The sequence below is a fragment of the Dipodomys spectabilis genome, unplaced genomic scaffold, assembly GCF_019054845.1.
Source record: "Dipodomys spectabilis isolate Male_0828 unplaced genomic scaffold, ASM1905484v1 ptg000669l, whole genome shotgun sequence".
Taxonomy (NCBI): domain Eukaryota; kingdom Metazoa; phylum Chordata; class Mammalia; order Rodentia; family Heteromyidae; genus Dipodomys; species Dipodomys spectabilis.
Window position 1 is genome coordinate 7,000,835 of NW_024871346.1, and position 18,896 is coordinate 7,019,730.

Here is an 18,896-nt window from a genome sequence, read left to right on the forward strand (position 1 = left end):
GTGTGTGTGTGCTGAGGGGCTGGCTCATTTCCTCTGTGCCTTGCCCCCACAAAGTCCAGGATCTCAGGTTTCAGCCACTGTCCTAAAGAAAACAGCCTGAGGCCTAAGGCAGGAAGTCAGTGTTTGGATTGCAGGGGTGCCTCTTCCTGCCAGGGCCAGCCATCCAGCCATCCGTGGAGCCGGGAGGGCCAAGAGGGGCTTCCTGCCCACCTGGATCAGACCCTGAGTGGCTCACCCTGCGCCCCTCCCTCAGGCCCTCCTCCTGGCCTCCTTCACCACCCTCAGCCCCCAGCCTGCGGAGGAGGAGCTGAGGCGGTGAGGGGCTGTAGGAAACCCCTCCTCTTTAGTTAGAAAGAGCCAGGGTAGAGGACAAGGCAGACTCGGACCGCCCTGTCAGTGTACAGATGCACGCACTCATGGAACCAGCAATGCCACTTTCCAGGATATGCACCTGGGAGAGCTTGCTCATGCCAAAGCTGAGTCTGCTCATAGAGCAGAGGATCAGCCAGCCACGGGGACCCCACTGGCTTGGTGAGGAGCCAGACATCTGAACACAAAGCAGCGGTGGGCACACGTGCTCGCACCTTTAGGGGGGAGAGAAAGAGAGAGAAGGAAGGAAGGAAAGGTCACTTCTTCAATCTGCACAGTTTGCACTTTAAGCCTTTTGTCCTTTGGACATGCAACAACTGAATAAAGCTAGAAACGAATGAACACACACCCATCCCTAAGTGCATGCTGGGGGCTTCTCTCCAGGCTGGACAGTGGGACCCCCAGGCTGATCTCCTCCTGTCTGCTTCTTAAGTTTCCTGTGGTTCCAGAGGTCAGAAAACCAGGGGAACAATGTGAGGCCTGGCGGGCGGGTAGGCGGGGCCCTCTCCTGCGGTTCTGTCTCCCTCCACGTTGTGCTCAAACCCTTTCCAGAGGTGAGCTGACCCCCATGACATGCCCGAAGCGGGCTTGGATTTGCATCTGGCCCTCCCTCCCTCCTTCCTTCCCACCCATCCTTCTTCTCTTCCCTTCCCTTCCAAGCCACTCTCTCTAGCCCTTGTATCTAGAAGCAGCTCCACAGATAATGGTGTGAACCCACTTTTCAAGGCTTCCCCACCAGTCTTCTCCTCAGGACACCCCAAGTTCCCTACCATGGGGCACATCATCATCTTCTCTCTGGACCTTCTGGTTTCTCCAGTATCCAGGATGTGGGGTGCATCCTGCCGGTCCTCACTCTCTAGTGAAATACTTTTCAAGCCTATCTGGCCTTTCTCTTGGCACACAAAAAACACTGGACTCTGAGCCGCTTCTCCCTGAGTCCTGACCTGCTTCCTTCTTCCTCAGACCCCTGGCAATTGGGGGCGCCACTGAGGCCAGGAGCATGACCTCCCTCTAGTCCCTAGCTGTCCCCAAGTGGGAGTCAGACTGTGCACTCTCACCCTGCCAGCCCTCTGCCACTGGGTAGGGGAAAGGGTGTGGAGAAGCCAGAGATAAGACAGCATGAGATTAATTAACCAAAGCCGGAACACATCTGCTGTTCATCAATGCTATGCCAAGTTAACCCTTCCCTCTCTGGGCGTCCCCTTCCCCTGGATGGGCAGAGGGAGCAGTGTGTGTGTGGGAGGGGGTCGAATGCCACTCCTCCTCCCTTCCAGGGAGAGGTTGAAGGACAAAACAGCTTTCTGGGGTACAGAAGACAGAAGAGGAGGCCACCCCAGAGGGCAAGGTGGCCTTTGTCCACGTGGGTGCTTTTTAACCTCAAGAAAAACAGAGATGGACAAATATCTTTACTTACAGCGTCAAATACAACCCTCCCCCAGTCCCTCCCTCCCACTTCCAGTCTGCGCCATATGGTTCCCCCCTCCTACTCCACCCCACCCCACCCCACCCCGGACCCAGGCCTGCCCTCTCCCTCTCCAGGACATTGCGTGGATTAGAGCCCCACTAGAGCCTAGGAAAGGCTGGGGAGGGGGCGTGGCTTGTGTGGGGACGTGCCCCTGTGGGGGCGTGGCTCGCATGGAGGCGTGGCCCCGCGGGGCGTGGCCGCGCGGGGCGTGGCCCGGCCGGGGATCGGTATCTCTTTTCACATTTTCTGTCCTCCAAGGTGGGGTAGCAGGGAGAGGGTGCCGGGGAGCGCGAGGTAGAGGAGCGCCGGGCCCTCCCACGAACCTGCCCTGTCCCCTAACGTTCACAGTGTTCTGCAGCCCTAGCGGCCGGTCCCCTGCCACCGGGCCTCGGGTGTTGTGTCTCTGGTCACCCAGCCGAGAAGGGCGGGCTTGTCCGCAAGGCCCGTGGGGGCCCGGCCTTCGCGGGGCCGGGTTCTGAGGTGGCCCTGGGCGGGTGAGTGGGAGGTAACGGGAGGGGTCAGGAGGAGAAGCAGAGGCCGCAGCACTCCATGCAGATCTCCAGGCAGTCGGCGGACTCGCAGCAGGCGTCCAGGATGCCGCAGTCCAGGTCGCAGGGCAGGTCGCAGTCGGCACACTCGCCCGAGCCGCAGCAGCAGCAGCAGAGGCACGAGTCCTCCGAGCTGCACGAGCCGCAGGTGGCGCAGTCCAGGACGATGTTGCAGAGCGTCAGGAACTCACAGAACAGGCAGGACAGGATGCAGTGGACGCAGCAGTCTAGGGGCCGCCAGCAGGGCGGGGAGAGAGACAGCCCGGATCAGGGACCCCCAGGCTCTGCACCCCAGAAGGGCGGCCAGGCGCCTGCTGTTGCATTCAGCTCCCAAAGTCCCTACAGCCCCAGAAAGCGGTTTCTTTTTAGGCGATGAGTGGAGGCCCAGCGAGCAAGGGAATTGCATCATAGTGAAGTGAGCCTTGGAGCCCAGACCGTCTAGACTGTGAGTCTCGGCTCTTGACCTACCTCCATTTATTTACTTAACAAACACCCCTCTGGGCACTGGTAGCTTAGATCTGGAATCCTAGCTACTCAGAAGGCTGAGATCTGAGGATCACAGTAAGAAGCTAGTCAGGACAGGAATGTCTGTGTAACTCTTTTTTTTGGGGGGGAGGGGGTCCAGTTGTGGGACCTGAACTCTGGGCCTGGGTGCTGTCCCTCAGCTCTTCAGCTCAAGGCTACTGCTCTACCACTTGAGTCACAGCGCCACTTCCAGCTTTTTTTTCTTTTTGCTTATGTGGTGCTGAGGAATCGAACCCAGGGCCTCAGGTATGCAAAGCTAGCACTCTACCACTAAGCCACCTTCCCAGCCCTCTGTGTAACTCTTATCTTCAATTAACCACCAAAACAGACAGAAGTGGAGCTGCAGTTCAAATGGTACAGCACCAACCTTGAAAACAAAAACAACTACAAATCACAGCTCGGACCCTGAGTTCAAGCTCCAGTATCAGCACACACAAAAAACAAAAATCCAACCAAAAAATCCCCACTCCTCTAAGCAATACACACAAGTTAAACTCATTTAAGCCTCCAACAACTCCTTGAGGTAGGGCTGAAAAACTTAGGCACAAAGAAATCAAGTCATTCCAGCCAGGCACCGGTGGGCTCATACCTATACTCCTAACTACTAAGGAAGCTGAGGATCATGGTTCAAAGCCATCCCAGGCAAGAAAGTCCATGAGACTCTTATCTCCACTTTATCACATAAAAAGCCAGAAATGGCGGTGAGGCTCAAGTGGTAGAGCGCTTGCCTTGAGCAAAAGGAGCCCAGGGACAATGCCCAGAGTTCAAGCTCCAGGCCCAAGGGGGAAAAAAAAGTCATTTCAAGCCAGCACTGATGGCTCACGCCTGTAATCCTAGCTCCTCAGGAGGCTGAGATTTGAGGATCTTGGATTGAGGAAAGTCAATGAGACTCTTACCACCAATAAAATATTTAAAAAGCTGCAAGTGGAGCTGTGGTTCAAGTAGAGCCACAAGTAGAGCACTACTCTGACACAAGAGAGGCTCAGGAATAGTGCCCAGGCCCTGAGTTCAAGTCCTAGGACTGGCACACACACACACACACACACACACACACACTCACACACACACACACACACACACACACACACAAAGGTGGATCAAGTGAGGCTATCAAAAATAATCAGCACAGCCAGGTGCCAGTGGCTCACGCCTGTAATCCTAGCTACTCAGGAGGCTGAGATCTGAGGATGGTGGTTCAAAGCCAGCCTGGGCAGGAAAGTCTGTGAGACTCTTATTTCCAATTAACCACTAGAAAACCGGAAGTGGCGCTGTGGCTCAAGTGGTAGAGCGCTTGCCTTGAGCAGAAGAGCTCCTGGACAGCACCCAGGCCCAGAGTTCAAGCCCTACAACTGACAAAAAACAAAACAAAACAAACACAAAGCACAAAAAAGGGCCTGAGGAGTGGAGTGGCTCAGTGGTAGAAAGCCTGCCTAGCAAGTATGAGGCCCTGAGTTCAAACCCTAGTGCTTAAAAAAACATTCCAGTGTGTTGGGGCATGGCTCAGTGGTGCAGGTGGTGGGAAACTCATCCAGTGAGCGTGAGGCCCAGTTCATGACGGCAGTAAGGCCCAGCATGGCAAATAAGGACAGTCTCATGGATCAGGCCCCGCTCAGATGCCCATGGCTCCCTCACTGGAAAGAAAGGCTAAAGTCCCCACCGTGGTCTCTTGGCCCAATGACATCATCCCTTGCCCATCATCTTGGGCAGGGAGGGGAGCCTTGAGGACACAGCTATGCCTCAGTTTACCCCCAACAGCTGTGTGTTTTTCATGGAGCACTTCTTGGAACCCGGGGTGCTGGCTTTATGGCAGTGGGCCGGCCGGAGTGGGGGTGGGGGGTGGAGGTGGAGGACTCAGCTCTGTGTTTCCACTCAGCCCCCTTGCTGCTGCTGGCTGGGGGGTTGGCTTTGGGGTGGGAGTATGGGGGTGCTCCCTTACCTTCCTGCGCTTGGAGGGGGATCTGGGAGGCGGCTGATTTCGTGCTGTTTTTGCTCCGCTTGCTGCTCTGGCTGGCCAGAGATGGGTGCGTTTGCAGTTTCCGGTGTGCCTTGGGACCACCCAGCACACCATTGCCCGCCCGCCTGGCGCCGCTCAGCTCTGAGGTGTGGCTGGAGCCATTTGGCAGTAGTGGGGTGCAGCCCAAAGGGTTCCCCTGAGGCTGGCCTGGAGACGTGAAAAGAAAAGATGATGGGGGGGCATGAGGTCCCCCCGCTGTGCTCTCATCCTGCCTGCTTCAATCTTAGCAGCATCACAAGGCACCTGGCCCAGACCTGTCTTCTGCAGATGGGGAAACTGAGGCTCTGCAAGCAGAACTGACCAGTCAAGAGCCACCTAGGAAATAGCAGCAGACCCAGTACCCAGGTTTAGTGCTTGTTCTAGAAAAAAATAGAGAAATATGGAGAGCCTAGACCCCCACATTCTTATCTCACATGAACCCACTGTCCTGCTGGGGGGGGTCCTGGGTTCGGGCGTGGCTGTAGGAGTGGGAGGCAGAGGGGTTGGTGAAGGCTGGGGAGGGGTCAGCAGTGAAGCGGTTAACCTTCACCTTGGCCTCTGCCAAGCCCCCAGCTGTTTTTGCCCTTGGTGCCGGGTGATTTATTGGAAATCTGTTTGGAGCCGCTCTCAGCAGCCCCTCCAGTTCTCATCCTCCTGCCCTCCACCCTGCTCCACCATGCTGACTTCATGGGGTACAAGGAAGCTGACCCTGGGGCTCCTCCAAACTTCCCATCCCCTCTTGGCGTGGGGGTGCTCACTGCATGGCTGGGCTGTGTTCTCAGGAGGTGAGTGCAGGTGAATGTGCTGGGCACAGAGCCTAGATTCTGAGAGCTCTAGGGACCCCCCTCACCCCCCTCCCCAGCTGCCCTGAGTCCTGAGCAGGGCTCTCTGTAAATGCAGGCTGAGATGTGGACCCCTGGCTCCCAGGCTGGCCTGTGCGCTTCAATTCTGAAGCGGGAAGGATGGGGGGATGGGCTTGCGCTCGCTCACGAGACAGCGAGTGAGTAACCTTCTCTTTTGGTGCTGGAGCTGAGTCTTGAGCTCAGGCCTGAGCTCGGTCCATTAGCTTTTTGTTTTGTTTTGTTTTGGTCTGTCCTAGGGCTGGAACTCAGGATCTGAGCGCTGTCCCTGAACTCTTTTGCTCAAGGCTAGTGCTCTATCACTTGGAGCTCCAGTGCTACTTCTGGCTTTCTGGTGCTTCATTGGAGATTCGAGTCTCACAGACTTTTCTGCCCAGACTGGCTTCACACTGCAGCCCTCAGCTCACGTCCTCCTGAGTAGCTAGGATTACAGGCGTGAGCCAGTAGTGCTGACTGTCCCTTAGCTTTTTCGCTGAAGATTGGCATTCTACCACTTGACCCACAGCTCCATTTCTGGCTTTTTGCTGGTTAATTGAAGGTAAGAGTCTCATAGACTTTCCAGTCTGGGCTGGCTTCAACCATAATCCTCAGAGCTCAGCCTCCTGAGTTGCTAGGATGACAGGTGGGAGCCACCAGCACCCGGCAGCTTAGTTTCCTATGAGGAAACTGAGTCCTAGAAGGGACAATAAGTTGCCCAAGCTAAGAGATTAGAAGGGCTTAGCGGGCAGACAGGCAAAGGAGGGGGAAGAGGCTGGGAGCCGGGGGGGGGGGGGGTCCTCATAACCAGGACCTCCCACACTGGAAGTGCTTTGCCGGCCCGGTAGAATACGAAGACACCTCTGTGTCATCTTTCCTCTGAGCGCCACGGCTGAGCTATCATTGGCTCCATTTCTCAGATGAAAAAACTGAGGTCCACAGAGGTTCAGACTTGCCAAAGGTCTCACAGCTAGGAAGCAGAGGCGGGAAGAGACCAAAGCCCAGGTAGGGCTTAGGGGATGTGTGTGTGGAGACAGGGCTGTGTAGGGGCTCCATGCTTTGGGGTGAGGTGTGGCTATGGTTTGTATCCTGTAAACAGTCTTGAATCATCCCCGCCACATGGAGGTGACTAGACAGAGCCCTTGGCCAGCGTTGGTAGCCCTTGCCCTGCTGCCTAACTATGGGCGCTGTGGCTAGAGGGCGGGGGCCTGGAGGCCACGCTGGGAGGGGGGGTGCAGACAGAGCTTGCCTGTGGCCTTGGCTGTGGGGTGGCTGAGTCACAGAGCAAACACTCAGGGCCATAGACACAAGGGTGTCTGTCCCATCCCACCCGGGCCCCCCCTCCCGGCTGGGGCGCTGACCTCCTTCTCTGGGTCCTGCGGGGTGTGTCTGGAGGAGGAGGCCAGGGGCTAGCAGGCCTCCCAAGCTGCCTTCTGGGAAGCTAGTTCGGCCGCGGGCAGGTGGGCCTAGCTTAGCGCGCTCGGCCAGCAGGCCTCAGTGCCCGGCTCCTGCGCAGCCTCTCTGTCACTGTTTCCTCGTCAGTCAAATAGGTGTGGCAATAGCTACCCCAACGTCCACTAGAGTCTGACTTGAAAACTCCCTCAAGGTGCGAGAGTAGGAAGGGTAAGATCCTAGGATGGGCGGGGGGCGTGACTCAAGTGGTAGAGTTAGCGAGGCAAGGCCCAGAGTCAAACCCTAGCAGCACAAAAAAACGAACCACGAGAACAAACCCACAAACTGGATCCCAGACTTCTCCCTCCCAGGACGGTCTTAGAGATCTCACGACAGGCTGGGGAATGAATCTGAGTTTTGCTCCTTTCTCCCCTAGACTAAAGGGATGGTGGTGTGGGTGGGGCTTCTCTCCTTCCACCGGGGGTGCTCTGAGGATTGGGGCTGCATCAGGCTCTGGCTCCTGCCCCGCCCGGCGGCCCGGCTTTCTGTATGATCAGTTTGTAGGGGAGGGGCTGCTTCCTCTCAGAAACACAGCAGCACCCCCAAATCCCACTGCCCATACCTCCTGCTCCCAAGGCTCTGGGCAAAGTGGGGGGGGGGGGTCAACCATAGGCATTTGCTGCATTTTGTGTGTGTGTGTGTGTGTGTGTGTGCATGCTCGCACACGCATGCGCGTGCTAGTCCTGGGGCTTGAACTCAGGACCTTGCGTTGTGTCTGAGCTTTTTCACCCAAGGCTGAAGCACTATCACTTGAGCCACAGCTCCACTGCTGGCTTTTCCACGGTTAGTTGGAGATTAGAATCTCATGGACTTTCTTGCCCAGATGGGCTTTGAACTGCAATCCTAGTTCCCAGCCTCCTGAGAGTAACAGAGGTTAATGACAGGCGTGAGCTGCCGGCGCCAGGCGGGATGTCTGCTGTTGGATTCCCTAGGGCAGCGCCTGCATGCTGCCAGCCCAACCCCTGTCCCCTGGGACTCACACGTCACAGCTTCTGTGGGGAGGAGGTCAGTGCTGTCCAGCGCCGGGGGAGCCCCAGGGCCACTGCCTTGGGGCATAGGGGCCGCCGCCTCCTCCAGGGAGCCCTCCTGGGATGCTGCCTCGGCAGGCTGAGTGGATCCCGTGACTACCTCCAGCCCAGGTAGGAGGGGCATGGACTGGACTGGAGACAAAACAGACGACAGGACAACATTTTCCTGGTGTTCTACTGTGTGTCCGGCCCCGGGCCCCGTCCCACAGCCCGGAGCAGCTTTCTTCTTGGTCCTTGTACCAAAAGCCCGATCTGCTCTAGATTCCAAAAATGAAAAGCACAAACACAACCCAGGCCCAAGCCCAGGTGTGTGTGTGTTTGTGTGTGTGTGTGTGTGCATATGTCCACACATGAGCGTACATGTGTGGTGGCAGAAAAAGGAGACACAGACATGCAGTATAAGGGCGGGGGGGGGGGGGGCAGAAACGTGCGGGAGGCCAGACAGTGGATCAGTGGTGGAGATAGACAGGTTTGGAGAGAGAGCGGGGGGGGGGGGGGGGGGGGTCAGAGTGGGAGACTGGGCACGGGAGGCAGCGTGGAGAGACAGTGACAGACAGGACAGTCCGGGCCGGTACAAGACAACACGAGCTTGCAAGTCAGCAATGGAGGGAAAGATAAAAGACAGGACAGAGGCAGAGACCGGGGAGGAGTGTGCGATCTCGAGGGTGATGAGAAGAGACAGGCAGAAATTGGGTCAGGGAGGATGATGGCCACGGCCAGAGTCAGAGGAGACTGGGTGAGGACAGGGAGGGGTTGGCCAGGAAGAGGGAGCAGGAGACGGCCGGTCCCGGGGCCCTGGGGAAGCGGAGAACCACAAGTAATTATAGTGGCTCAGGCCGGGTGGGCGGATGGCAGAAATGGAGCCACCTTCAAACCACAAATCCCCACGCAGCAGGATGAAGGCCCCTGATCCTGGGGGGAAGAGGGGATGGAGGATGGAAGGTGGAGGAGGGAGGCAGACAGGAGAGGTCCAAGAACCCACAGCCTCAGCCAGGGGGCTTGGGGGAGCCCGATGGGGAAAGCCAGGGGCATGGTGGCAATCAGGGCCCCGCCGCCCTGTGGTGGACCCCAGCCTGACCCGTGCAACTAGGGTAGGGGCTGTGCTGTGAAGTCTTCCGGCCTGCCTGGACCCTTGTACCTTCTCTGCTGGGAGAAAGGGGAGACTTGGAGAGACACAGATTGCAAAGGTCATGGGGGGCAGAGCCCAGAGAGTAAAAGATCAGCTCACAAAGAGACACAGAGGCAAAGAAGGGTCTTGCTGGGCTTCCACGGTTGCCCTGCTGAGCTGTCTGAAGGGTTGGTCCAGTGGCCATTGACTCCCTAGACTCAGATCTTTTTGTTTTTTGGTCGTGGGGCTTGAACTCCGGGCTTGGGCGCTGTCCCTGAGCTCTACCACTTGAGCCAGAGCGCCACTTCTGGTTTTCTGGTGGTTCATTGGAGATAAGAGTCTCACAGACTTTCCTGCCTGGGCTGGCTTTGAACCGTGATGCTCAGATCTCAGCCTCCTGAGTAGCTAGGATTACAGGCGTGAGCCACCGGCGCCTGGCTTAGTCAGATCTTAAAGATCTTTGTTTCAGAGCCCCTGTCTCTTGTGGTTAGGGGGACAGAGTCCCAGAGACCCCTGTGGGTAAGAGGGTGCTACTGCATGCTCAGTGAGCCAACTCTGGCTCACCCTGGGCAAACCACAGGCCCTGCCTGGAGACAGGGAGCTGGGCAGGGCAGAAGGGGTCCTTCCCAGCGGGAGTTGGGGTCCGCCTCTGCTCCCTGGGCCTGTTGAGAGCCCCTTACCCCGGGATCAGGGATGGAGAAGTCAAATGGCTCTTGGCAGATCGCAGGCCTGGCATGCTGGGAAGAGGCAGACAGAGCTGGTGGCCAGAGAGGAAGAGTGCCGTCTGAGGTTGGAGCTCCTGCCGGCCCCGGGCGTGGGCCTCACCAGGCCAGGCCAGGTCTGCCTGGCTAAGACCATACTGGCTGGCGGCTCAGGTGGGAGCTTCCGGGAAGGAAGGGCCTGTCCAGCTCTGATCTGGGGTCTCAACTCTCCACCTGATGGAGTGCCAGACCCATCAAGGAGCGGGAGATGCAGGCCTGGATTCTACTGCTTCCCAGCGGGGCCCAGCGTGGGGACTTGTGTGACCTGGAGCGAAGGGGTCTGGGTGCCGCTCTGTCCCTCAGGGGCACAGAGTAAATCAGGTGGGCTTGCAGGGCCTTTCGTGAACACTTCCACCTGCCCACCTTTCTACCTTTCCCTCCCTCCCTCCCTCTTTACTTCTTTCTTTCTTTCTTTTTTTTTTTTTTTGGGTCCGGTCGTGGGGCCTGAACTCCGGGCCTGGGCGCTGTCCCTCAGCTCTTCAGCTCAAGGCGAGCGCTCTACCACTTGAGCCACAGCGCCACTTCTGGCTTTTTTCATTTTGCTTATGTGATGCTGAGGAATCGAACCCAGGGCCTCGAGCATGCAAGGCAAGCGCTCTACCGCTAAGCCACCTTCCCAGCACCATCTCTTTACTTCTTTCCTCTTTCTCCTCCCGTCCCTCTCTTGTTCCTTCCTTTCCTCCCGCCCTTCTTTCCCCTTGCCCTCTCCTCTAGCTCTTTCTTCCCTCCCTCCCTTTTTCCTTTCCTCGCCCTTCTCCCTTTTCTCTCCTTCCTTCTTCCCTCTTTCCTTTCTTTTTCCTTCCTTTCCTTATTCCTCCCTCTCCTTCTCTCTCCTTTCCCTTTCCTTCTTTCTTCCCATCCTTCCCCTCCCCTCTCTTCCTTTCTCTTTCTTTCCTTCCCTTCCCTCCCCTTCCTTCCCCTCACCTCCCTGCCTATACTATTTGCTTTAACATTTATTAGCTCCTGTTAATCTGTTGGGTGCCTAGCAATCAAGCTCTGAGAAGATCAGAACAAGAAAGACAAGCCAAGGCTCTCTGTCAGGTGGGGTGGGGTGTGGCTGTCACACACACACACACACACACACACACACACACACACACACACACACACTGAGGGGAGAAGTAGGCTTCCAGGTGCAGTAGGACATGCCTGTAATCCCAGTACTCAGGAGGTTGATGTCAAGTTCCAGGGCAGAGCAAGGCCCTGGCTCAACATATACAAGTAAAACAAAACTCCAAAGCATTAACAGCAGGGGCATCTGCTAAAATTGAGGAAGGGCAGAAGTGGTGCTGTGGCTGAAAGTGGTACAGCACTAACCTTGAGCAAAAAAAACTCAGGGACACAATCCAGGCCCAGAGTTCAAGCCCCATGACTGACAAAAAGAAAAAAGAAAAAATATTGAAGTAGCCAGGTGGGCACCAGTGGCTCACGCCTGTAATCCTAGCTACTCAGGAGGCTGAAGATTGCAGCTCGAAGCCATCCTGGGCAGAGAAGTCCATGACACTCTTATTTCCAATTAATCACCCACAGCCACACAGAAACAACAACTGAGTAAGTACAAAAGAAAGACCAGCACCTAGCCCGGGCTAGGAGGGCTTCCTAGAGAAGCGAGCCCCCTCAGTGAGTCTTATATGATAATCAGTAAAGAAGAAGAATCTTCTTCGGGTGGTCCTCGGGTTTGAATTCAGGGCCTCAAGCTTGCCAGGCAGGTGCTCTACTGCTGAGCCATGCCTCCAGCCCGAAAAAGGAGAATTTTGACCAGAACAGCTAGAACCAAGATCCTGGGGACAGCCATGGGACACCAGGGAGACACCTGCCCTTTGGTGGGATAGAAAGGCAGCTGGCACAGGCCTGGTGGTCACCTGCCACGCTTCCCCGCGTCCCCCCACCCCAGGTCATCCGGGTACCCGGGAATGCCACCACAGTCCTGTGGGAGACAGAGCTGAGACTCGGCTCTCTCGGCTCCCAGGGAAGGGAGTAAGAAGGTGAGTAAGAAGGATTCAGGAGCCTGGAGCCCCCTCTCCATCTTCCTCCCCCTATCTTACTCTCTCCTCTCCCACGTCACCCACACAGCTGGTGACCTTGAACCTAGAGGAGACAGTAAACGATAGACGGCCCACACCCAGGCCCAAAGCCCCAGGAAGCCAATGCTGCAGCAAACCTGTCATTCTGGGGTGACTCCGAAGCCTGGAAGGGAAAGGAGGAGGGGAAGAAAGCCAAGCCCGGGACTTAGAGGAGCAGCAGCCTCAACCCAGAATGCCAAGGGCAGGAGAGGGGACAACAAAGTGTCCAGAGACGTGAAGAACTGGAAGGGAGGAGCAGCAGGAAGACCAGGACTGGAAGGGAGGCAGCAAAGCCAGGCCAGCGGCAGGTCCAGAGGCCACCTCCTCCGCCCCTTCCTGTCTTTCTCTGTACCAGAACTAGGGCTTGAACTCAGGATCTGGACACTGTCCTTTAGCTTTTTCCCCTCAAGGCAGGTGCTCTACCAATTGAGCCCCACTTCCACTTCCATTTTATTAATTAATTAATTTTATTACTTTTTGCTGGTTAATTGGAGTAAGAGTCTCTCAGATCTGTCTGCCAGGGCTGGCTTCAAATCACAATCTTCAGGTTTCAGCCTTCTGAATAGCTAGGCATACAGGTATGAGTTACCAGCCTCAAACGCCCATTCATCCTTCTGTGACCAAGATATAGTACCATCCAGCCACAGACAGGATTTTTTTTTTTTTTGGTCGGCCGTGGGGCTTGAACTCTGGTCCTGGGCGCTGTCCCTCAGCTCTTCAGCTCAAAGCCAGCGTTCTACCACTTGAGCCACAGCGCCACTTCCCGTTTTTCTGGTGGTTCACTGGAGATAAGAGTCTCATGGACTTTCCTGCACCAGCTGGCTTTGAATCGTGATCCTCAGACTTCAGCCTCCTGAGTAGCTAGGATTACAGGTGTGAGCCACTGGCGCCCCGCTTAGACAAGATATCTTTGAGAGTTCCTCTGAAGGGAACAAGTATGGAGTGGGCTGGGGGGAGGGGGGGGAGGAGGGAGGCGTGGCCAGCAAAAGCCAAAAAGGGCTCCTGGGTGGATGTGTAATTCTTGTTGTGCATAAAGACTCTTGCGGGGGGGGGGGGGGGGGGGGAGAGGAGGGGGGAGAACTTTACATCCCCACCTGACCAGAGGGACACCAAACATGCTGGTGGCATCTCTGAGCATGAGCCCTCCCCTCCCCCCACCCCTGTACCCCTAGTAAAATACAGACTGGCCCAGCCCCTCTGCTAAACACACTCCGTGGGAGAAGCTTCGAGCCATGCCCTGAATTCTGGAAAGCCAGCCAGCCCCAGAAGGGAGTGGAAAGGTCATGTGTAAGTCTACAAGCCCAGCAGGAAAGGCTGAGATTCACACCTGCAGCGGGAACTTCTAAGACTCCTCTGCCTGTTCTCTGCCAACTTGCAAGGGGAGGGGAGGATGCTGGGGGGGGGGGGGAGTTGGTGCTGGGCCAAGAAGAAACAGGGGCCTCTCTTCCAGGTGGGAGAGATTTAGACCAAGCCCGGTCAGTGCCCATATTCCGGGGCTCCGAAGCCTCGGCCCTCAAGTGCAGCCTCCTTGCCCCTTGTCTGTGATCCTATCTGGAGCGCAAAGATAAGGACGTCTTCTGGTGAGCATGGTGGCTGGAATCCCATGCTTCAACCAAAGTTTCCACTGACATCTTCAATGTACAAAGGTCCTGTGGCCCAGGCAGGCTGGCCTGTCCACGCTCCCAGGCCATATCAGGCCTTCTGACCCTCTTCCTGGGATTATCCTATTCGTCTTAACAGTCTTTACCTCCTTCCTGCCCCAGCCAGAAGCCTCTCTCTTCTGCCTTCCTGGACCCATGTGCCATCTGTGCCTCCTTTAAGTGGCCCAACTACCAAGAACTCAGCACCCACATCTTCCTTGTTAGAACTTGGTAGTGAGCCGGGCACCAGTGGCTCATGCCTGTAATCCTAGCTAAGCGGGAAGCTGAGAGTTGAGGATTGTGGTCTGCAGTAAAGTCCATGAGAAGCTCATCTCTAATTAACCACCAAAAAATAAAAAAATAAAAAAGATGGACGTCAAGCTGGGCCTTAAGTGGCAGAGCTCCCGCCTTGAGTGAAAAAGCTAAAGGATAGTGTCCAGGCCCTGAGTTCAAACCCCAGCACACACACACACACACACACACACACACACACACACACACACACACACACACACAACTTATGATGACTGGGCCCCCCACTCCATGGTAAGAATTCATTCTGCACCCCCTATGGAGATGAACATCAAATATGTCTGATGTGTGGTAAGCGCTGGGTACTAGAGCTGAGAATTCCCAGGTCAGGGGGGAGAGAGAGGACTGAGGATCAAGAGTAGAGGGGCATTAGGGTCTCAAGAAGGTGGGAAAAGGCAGGCTCCTTTGGTGCGGGTTTTGTCAATATGAATCGACTGGCCACTCTCACAAGCCACCAAGCTAAGGACCGGAGAGCTGGGCCCCCTGAACTGCGGGTTAGGCCGGGCCTGGTTTGTTTTATTTTAGGTCCAAAGGCTCCAATTCCCCAGGAAATTCAATTTAGAGCCATGTATGCGCAGGAATGTGGTGTTCCTGTGCCAGGGCAGAAATCTGCTTGTGGATTTGGGGAACCAGGCTCCAGGGACTCTCAGGGATCGGTGGGGAGGAGGCCACTGGGGGAGCCAAGGGTGTGGTGGGGGGCCTGGCCGTCTACTCCAACCAGAACCTCCGAGTCCCCTTGTGCCCTAGCGCACCTTGGGTAGCGGAGGGAGGGGGCAACCTGCTCCAGAGCTGTCCTGCCAGCACTCCCCCCCCAGCCCCCCTCCCCCAGCCCCAGGAAGGGAGGGCAGTGTTCTGGCCTGGCTGTTCTGTGAGCACACATGGCGCGTGGGGGATTGTGGTCTCAGATTCAGGCGTCTGTGGGGTTTTGGCTGGGTCTCTGCGGTTTGAGCTTCCTGGGCAGCAGGCTCTTTCTCCCAAGGCAGTGCAAGGCCTGGTGTAATGAAAGCCGCATTGTCTGGCCGAGGCCAGGCTGGGGAGGGGGCTTCCACTGGGAGAAGCTCAGGTTACAGCCCAGGGCTTGGCTTTCCCAGAGGCTCCCCTGGACCCTGGACCCTGCCTGGAATATACTTTGCGCCTTCCTCCTCAGCTACTGGGTGGAGGACAGATCAAGCCAGGGAGGGGATCTTGGAAGGAGGTAGTGGAGGGAGCAGAGAAAATGGATAAAGGGAGGAAGAAAGCTTGGAAAAGTGGGAGTGGGAGAGAGTCCAAGAGAGACAGAGAAGCTTCCCAGACACAAAGACTACCCAGCCCTCTCTCCCTGTGCCTCCAGGCTAAAGGAGCCCCTTTCTAGGGGGAGCTCATTCCCCCAAAGTTCAAGTTCTCCTTGCTCAAGGGAGTCCCCCTGGGAACAGGGACTTAGGGCTGCAGACACCTAGGTCTGGGTTGTGTGCTGGTCCCTGGCCAGACATCTGTCTCCACTCTAGTTCCTGAGACCTCCGTCTCCAAGACCCGAGGCCCGCAGGCCCCTGAGACCCTGGCTAACAGACCAGCCCGGATCAGGGCGTGGGGAGACTGAGGCCTGGGAGGGAAGTGGAGAAGAGAGTAGGTTTTCAGTATTCATTCAGAGGGGAGAAAGGGGGACTGGGCGGGCTGGAAGGAAGAGAGCACCAGACTGAGCTGGACAAGGAGTTCAAGTCAGGAAATCAGGGCTTAGGCTCCTGCACCCGTCCCCACCCTTGTATGAATTCCTCATGTGACTGACTTCAGGGGGACCCTAAGGACCTGGCGAACCTCACCAGCCGGTCTGTTCAGTGGGGGAGGGGAGGGGCTGGCTCTAGGCCCCTCAAGTTGCAGACATTTCTTCCCTTGATTGCACAGCTACTAAGAGAATCAGGGCAGGTTAGACATGCAAAGTGTGTGTGGGTTTATGGACACTTGGTAGTGGTGTGTGTGTGTGTGTGTGTGTGTGTGTGTGTGTATGGTACAAGTGACACCACAACAGGAGGGCAGAGCAAGAAGGTGGGGGAGGGGCTAGGTCCTGTAGCTGTGAGTGACAGAAGTTTTTTGGGAAGCGCTAGACTGGCTGTGCTGGAGGGTTCGGGAGCGGATGAGGAGACTCAGCCACCCCTCACCCGGCCTAAGGCCCTCATAAATATTTACACACTGGGCAGAAAGGGTTGGGATCCAAATCCCAGACGGACAGACAGACAGACGCTGCAATGTGTGTGAGTCTGTGGTGTCTGGTGGGAAGTTGCCGCCAACTTGGCCAGCGGCTGCTGCCTCTGTTTCGCCCGGCCTCCACCCCAGCCCTCTACTCTCCTTGGCCCTAAGCCCAGGCACCGTCCCACCCCCACCCCAGCACTGGCGGCGGAGGAGGAAGGGGAGCACTAACGACTCCTCTTCACCAGCCCCCACTCCCACCCCGTGCCCATTCCCGTCCTACCTGGGTCGGGAGCTGCACTGGGGGCTCCATGGGGCGCGTCGCAGAGAGAGGGGGTCTGACTGCTCACCTGGAACATCGGCTCGGGACCTGCGGGGGGCACAGGGCTCAGCCAGAGGGCCCCGACCTCTCCCGGGTTTGTACGGGGTGGGGAGCAGGTAGGGGGTGCTCCATCGCCTGGCCGCTGGGCCCCTCGCCATGCGCCCTGGCTGCGATCACCGCGCAGGGTGCCCCCCGCCCCCGTGCACCCCAGCACGATCTCCACACAGGGCCCTTCCCCCCCCACGTGCGACCCGGCCACGATCACGCACGCTCCCCACCCCCTGCCCCTCCCATGCGCCCCTGACGCTATCCCCACACGACCCCCGACCTCCCCTCCCCCTCTGCGATCTCCACGCGGGGTGCCCCCCTCCGCGCGTCCCGTCCGCGATCTCCACGCGGGGTCCCCCCTCCGTGCGCCCGACCACGATCACCGCACGGGCTGTCCCCAGTGCACCCCGTCCGCGATCTCCACGCGGGTACCCCCCCGTGCGTCCCGTCCGCGATCTCACGCGGAGTCCCCCCGCCACGCGCCGCGCCCCTCCCCTCTCACTCGCTCGCTCCTTCCATCCCCGCGCCAGCTCGCACCCACCGATCGCCCCTTCCTTCTTCTTCCTTCTCCCGCTCCAGCCCCTCGCTCCTCCCCGGCTGGCTTCTCCCCACCCCTCGGCCCCTGCCCACCCCGTCCCCGCCCCCCCATGTCCCCTCCCTCGAGCGGGGGCTCGGCGCGGCGCGGGCCGGGCCGGACACGTCCGTCCGCGGGGCGTCAGAGGCCCGAGCCCCCACAGGAAGCCGACTCTGCTCGTTTCCTCCACGCGCGCAGGGCAGCTCCCCCCGCCCCCACCTCCCCAGATCTCCGCCTCCCGAGCTCCAGAGCACCGCGCGCGCTGCCCACGGGGCTGTGTGCTTCCCTTCTGTCCTGAACTTTGTAAAAAGTTTGTAGACAACCAGGAGAGAGAGACAGACAGACAGAAAGACAGACACAGAGACTGAGCGCTCACAACCACCTCGGGCCGGCTGGCTGAATAACCACACTCCCCCCCCCCCACCCCCCCCGTCCCCAAATTAGGGAGCCACCCGGGTCCTGGGGCGCCCTGTGCCCATCCTCGCGGCCTCTCAGGAGACTCAGCACGGTGGGTGCTTGGGATCCGGGGCTCGGAGATGCCGGTCCCTCCGAGAGTCTGCCCAGTGACCGCCCGGCTTCCTTGGTCCCATTGCTAGCCGCCCATCTCCCGACCCCCGGCCGCCCACCAGCTGGGCGTGGGGGTGTCCGCCAGAACCCCGACTTCGCCGGCAGAGGTTCCCGGCACTCGGCCCCTCGCTGGCTGCAGCCCGGAGCCCAGGGGCCTGCGGGAGGGGCGGATCCCGAGTGTTCGCAGGAGGGGGTGCGGGGACCCCCGGCGCGACCCGGGGACGAGCGCTGGCCGCGTCTGCAGAGCCAGCCCGCTGGGGTGGGCGGGGCCTGGGAGGGGCGACGCTGGTCTGCGTTACAGCCTGGGTGGGAAGGAGGAGGGGACCTGCGGGGGTCCCGGTCCCCCCTGTCCTTGAACTCGCCACTTACCGCGCTCACAGGTCCTCTAGGCGCCGTCGGGGCCAGGACCGCGTGGCCCCCTGGCTTCCCCCGCGGCCACGTCCCCGCGCGATGGTGCTGGGTGGCTTTGGCCCCCCGCGCGCGAGACACCCTGGGGGCCTGGCTGCTGGAGCGGGGCGGGGGGGGGGGGCCTTGGCTCAGTGCCCCGGAGCCGGCCTGGATGGGGCTGCTGTCTGGGAGCTCCGGAGAGTTGGGGCGCACGCCCCTTCCTGGCACCGGCTGAGTCACCGGGACGCGCCCGCGCCAGGGCTTGGCGGCTCCTGCATTCTTCCCGGCTTACCTGGGCCTGTGGGCTGGGCCCGGCCACCTCCAAGCACGGCCGCCTGGGCCTTCCCTGTCCGCTCAGCTCCCCAACAACCGCGCACCGCACCGCACCACACCGCAGCCGCGCGCCCTCGGCCCTTATGTTTCTCTGGCCCAGTTCAGGGCCCCCAGCACCGGCCCAGTGGGGGCCGGGGGAGGGGGGGGAGAGCTGCTCAGTCACCCACAAATCTGAAATTTTCCCTGAATCTGACACCCCCCCACACCCCCTTTCAAAGTCTGCTTAGTTGGAAATGTAAAAGTAGCACTCAGTTTGGGTTTATAAGATTCAGCAAGCTGAACATTTGAGGTATAAGCACTTTTTGGTGTGACTCTGTGTGTGTGTGTGTGTGTGTACACATGCATGCACGTGTGCCTGTCCTGGGGATTGAACTCAGGACTTGGGCACTGTTCTTAAGCTTTTTT

General features: G+C 58.3%; 1 protein-coding gene across 1 annotated transcript; it reads right to left on the reverse strand.

Annotated features, from left to right (window-relative positions):
* Positions 1 to 2,322: 2,322 nt before the first annotated feature.
* Positions 2,323 to 17,221, reverse strand: Mdfi (MyoD family inhibitor). Its single transcript, XM_042671841.1, has 5 exons — positions 17,172 to 17,221; positions 16,544 to 16,630; positions 8,169 to 8,348; positions 4,844 to 5,068; positions 2,323 to 2,609 (listed from the first exon to the last, which is right to left on the reverse strand). Exons 2-5 carry the CDS (start codon positions 16,617 to 16,619, stop codon positions 2,353 to 2,355), a joined length of 738 nt encoding a protein of 245 aa, XP_042527775.1. The 5' UTR covers positions 16,620 to 16,630; positions 17,172 to 17,221; the 3' UTR covers positions 2,323 to 2,352.
* Positions 17,222 to 18,896: the final 1,675 nt, after the last annotated feature.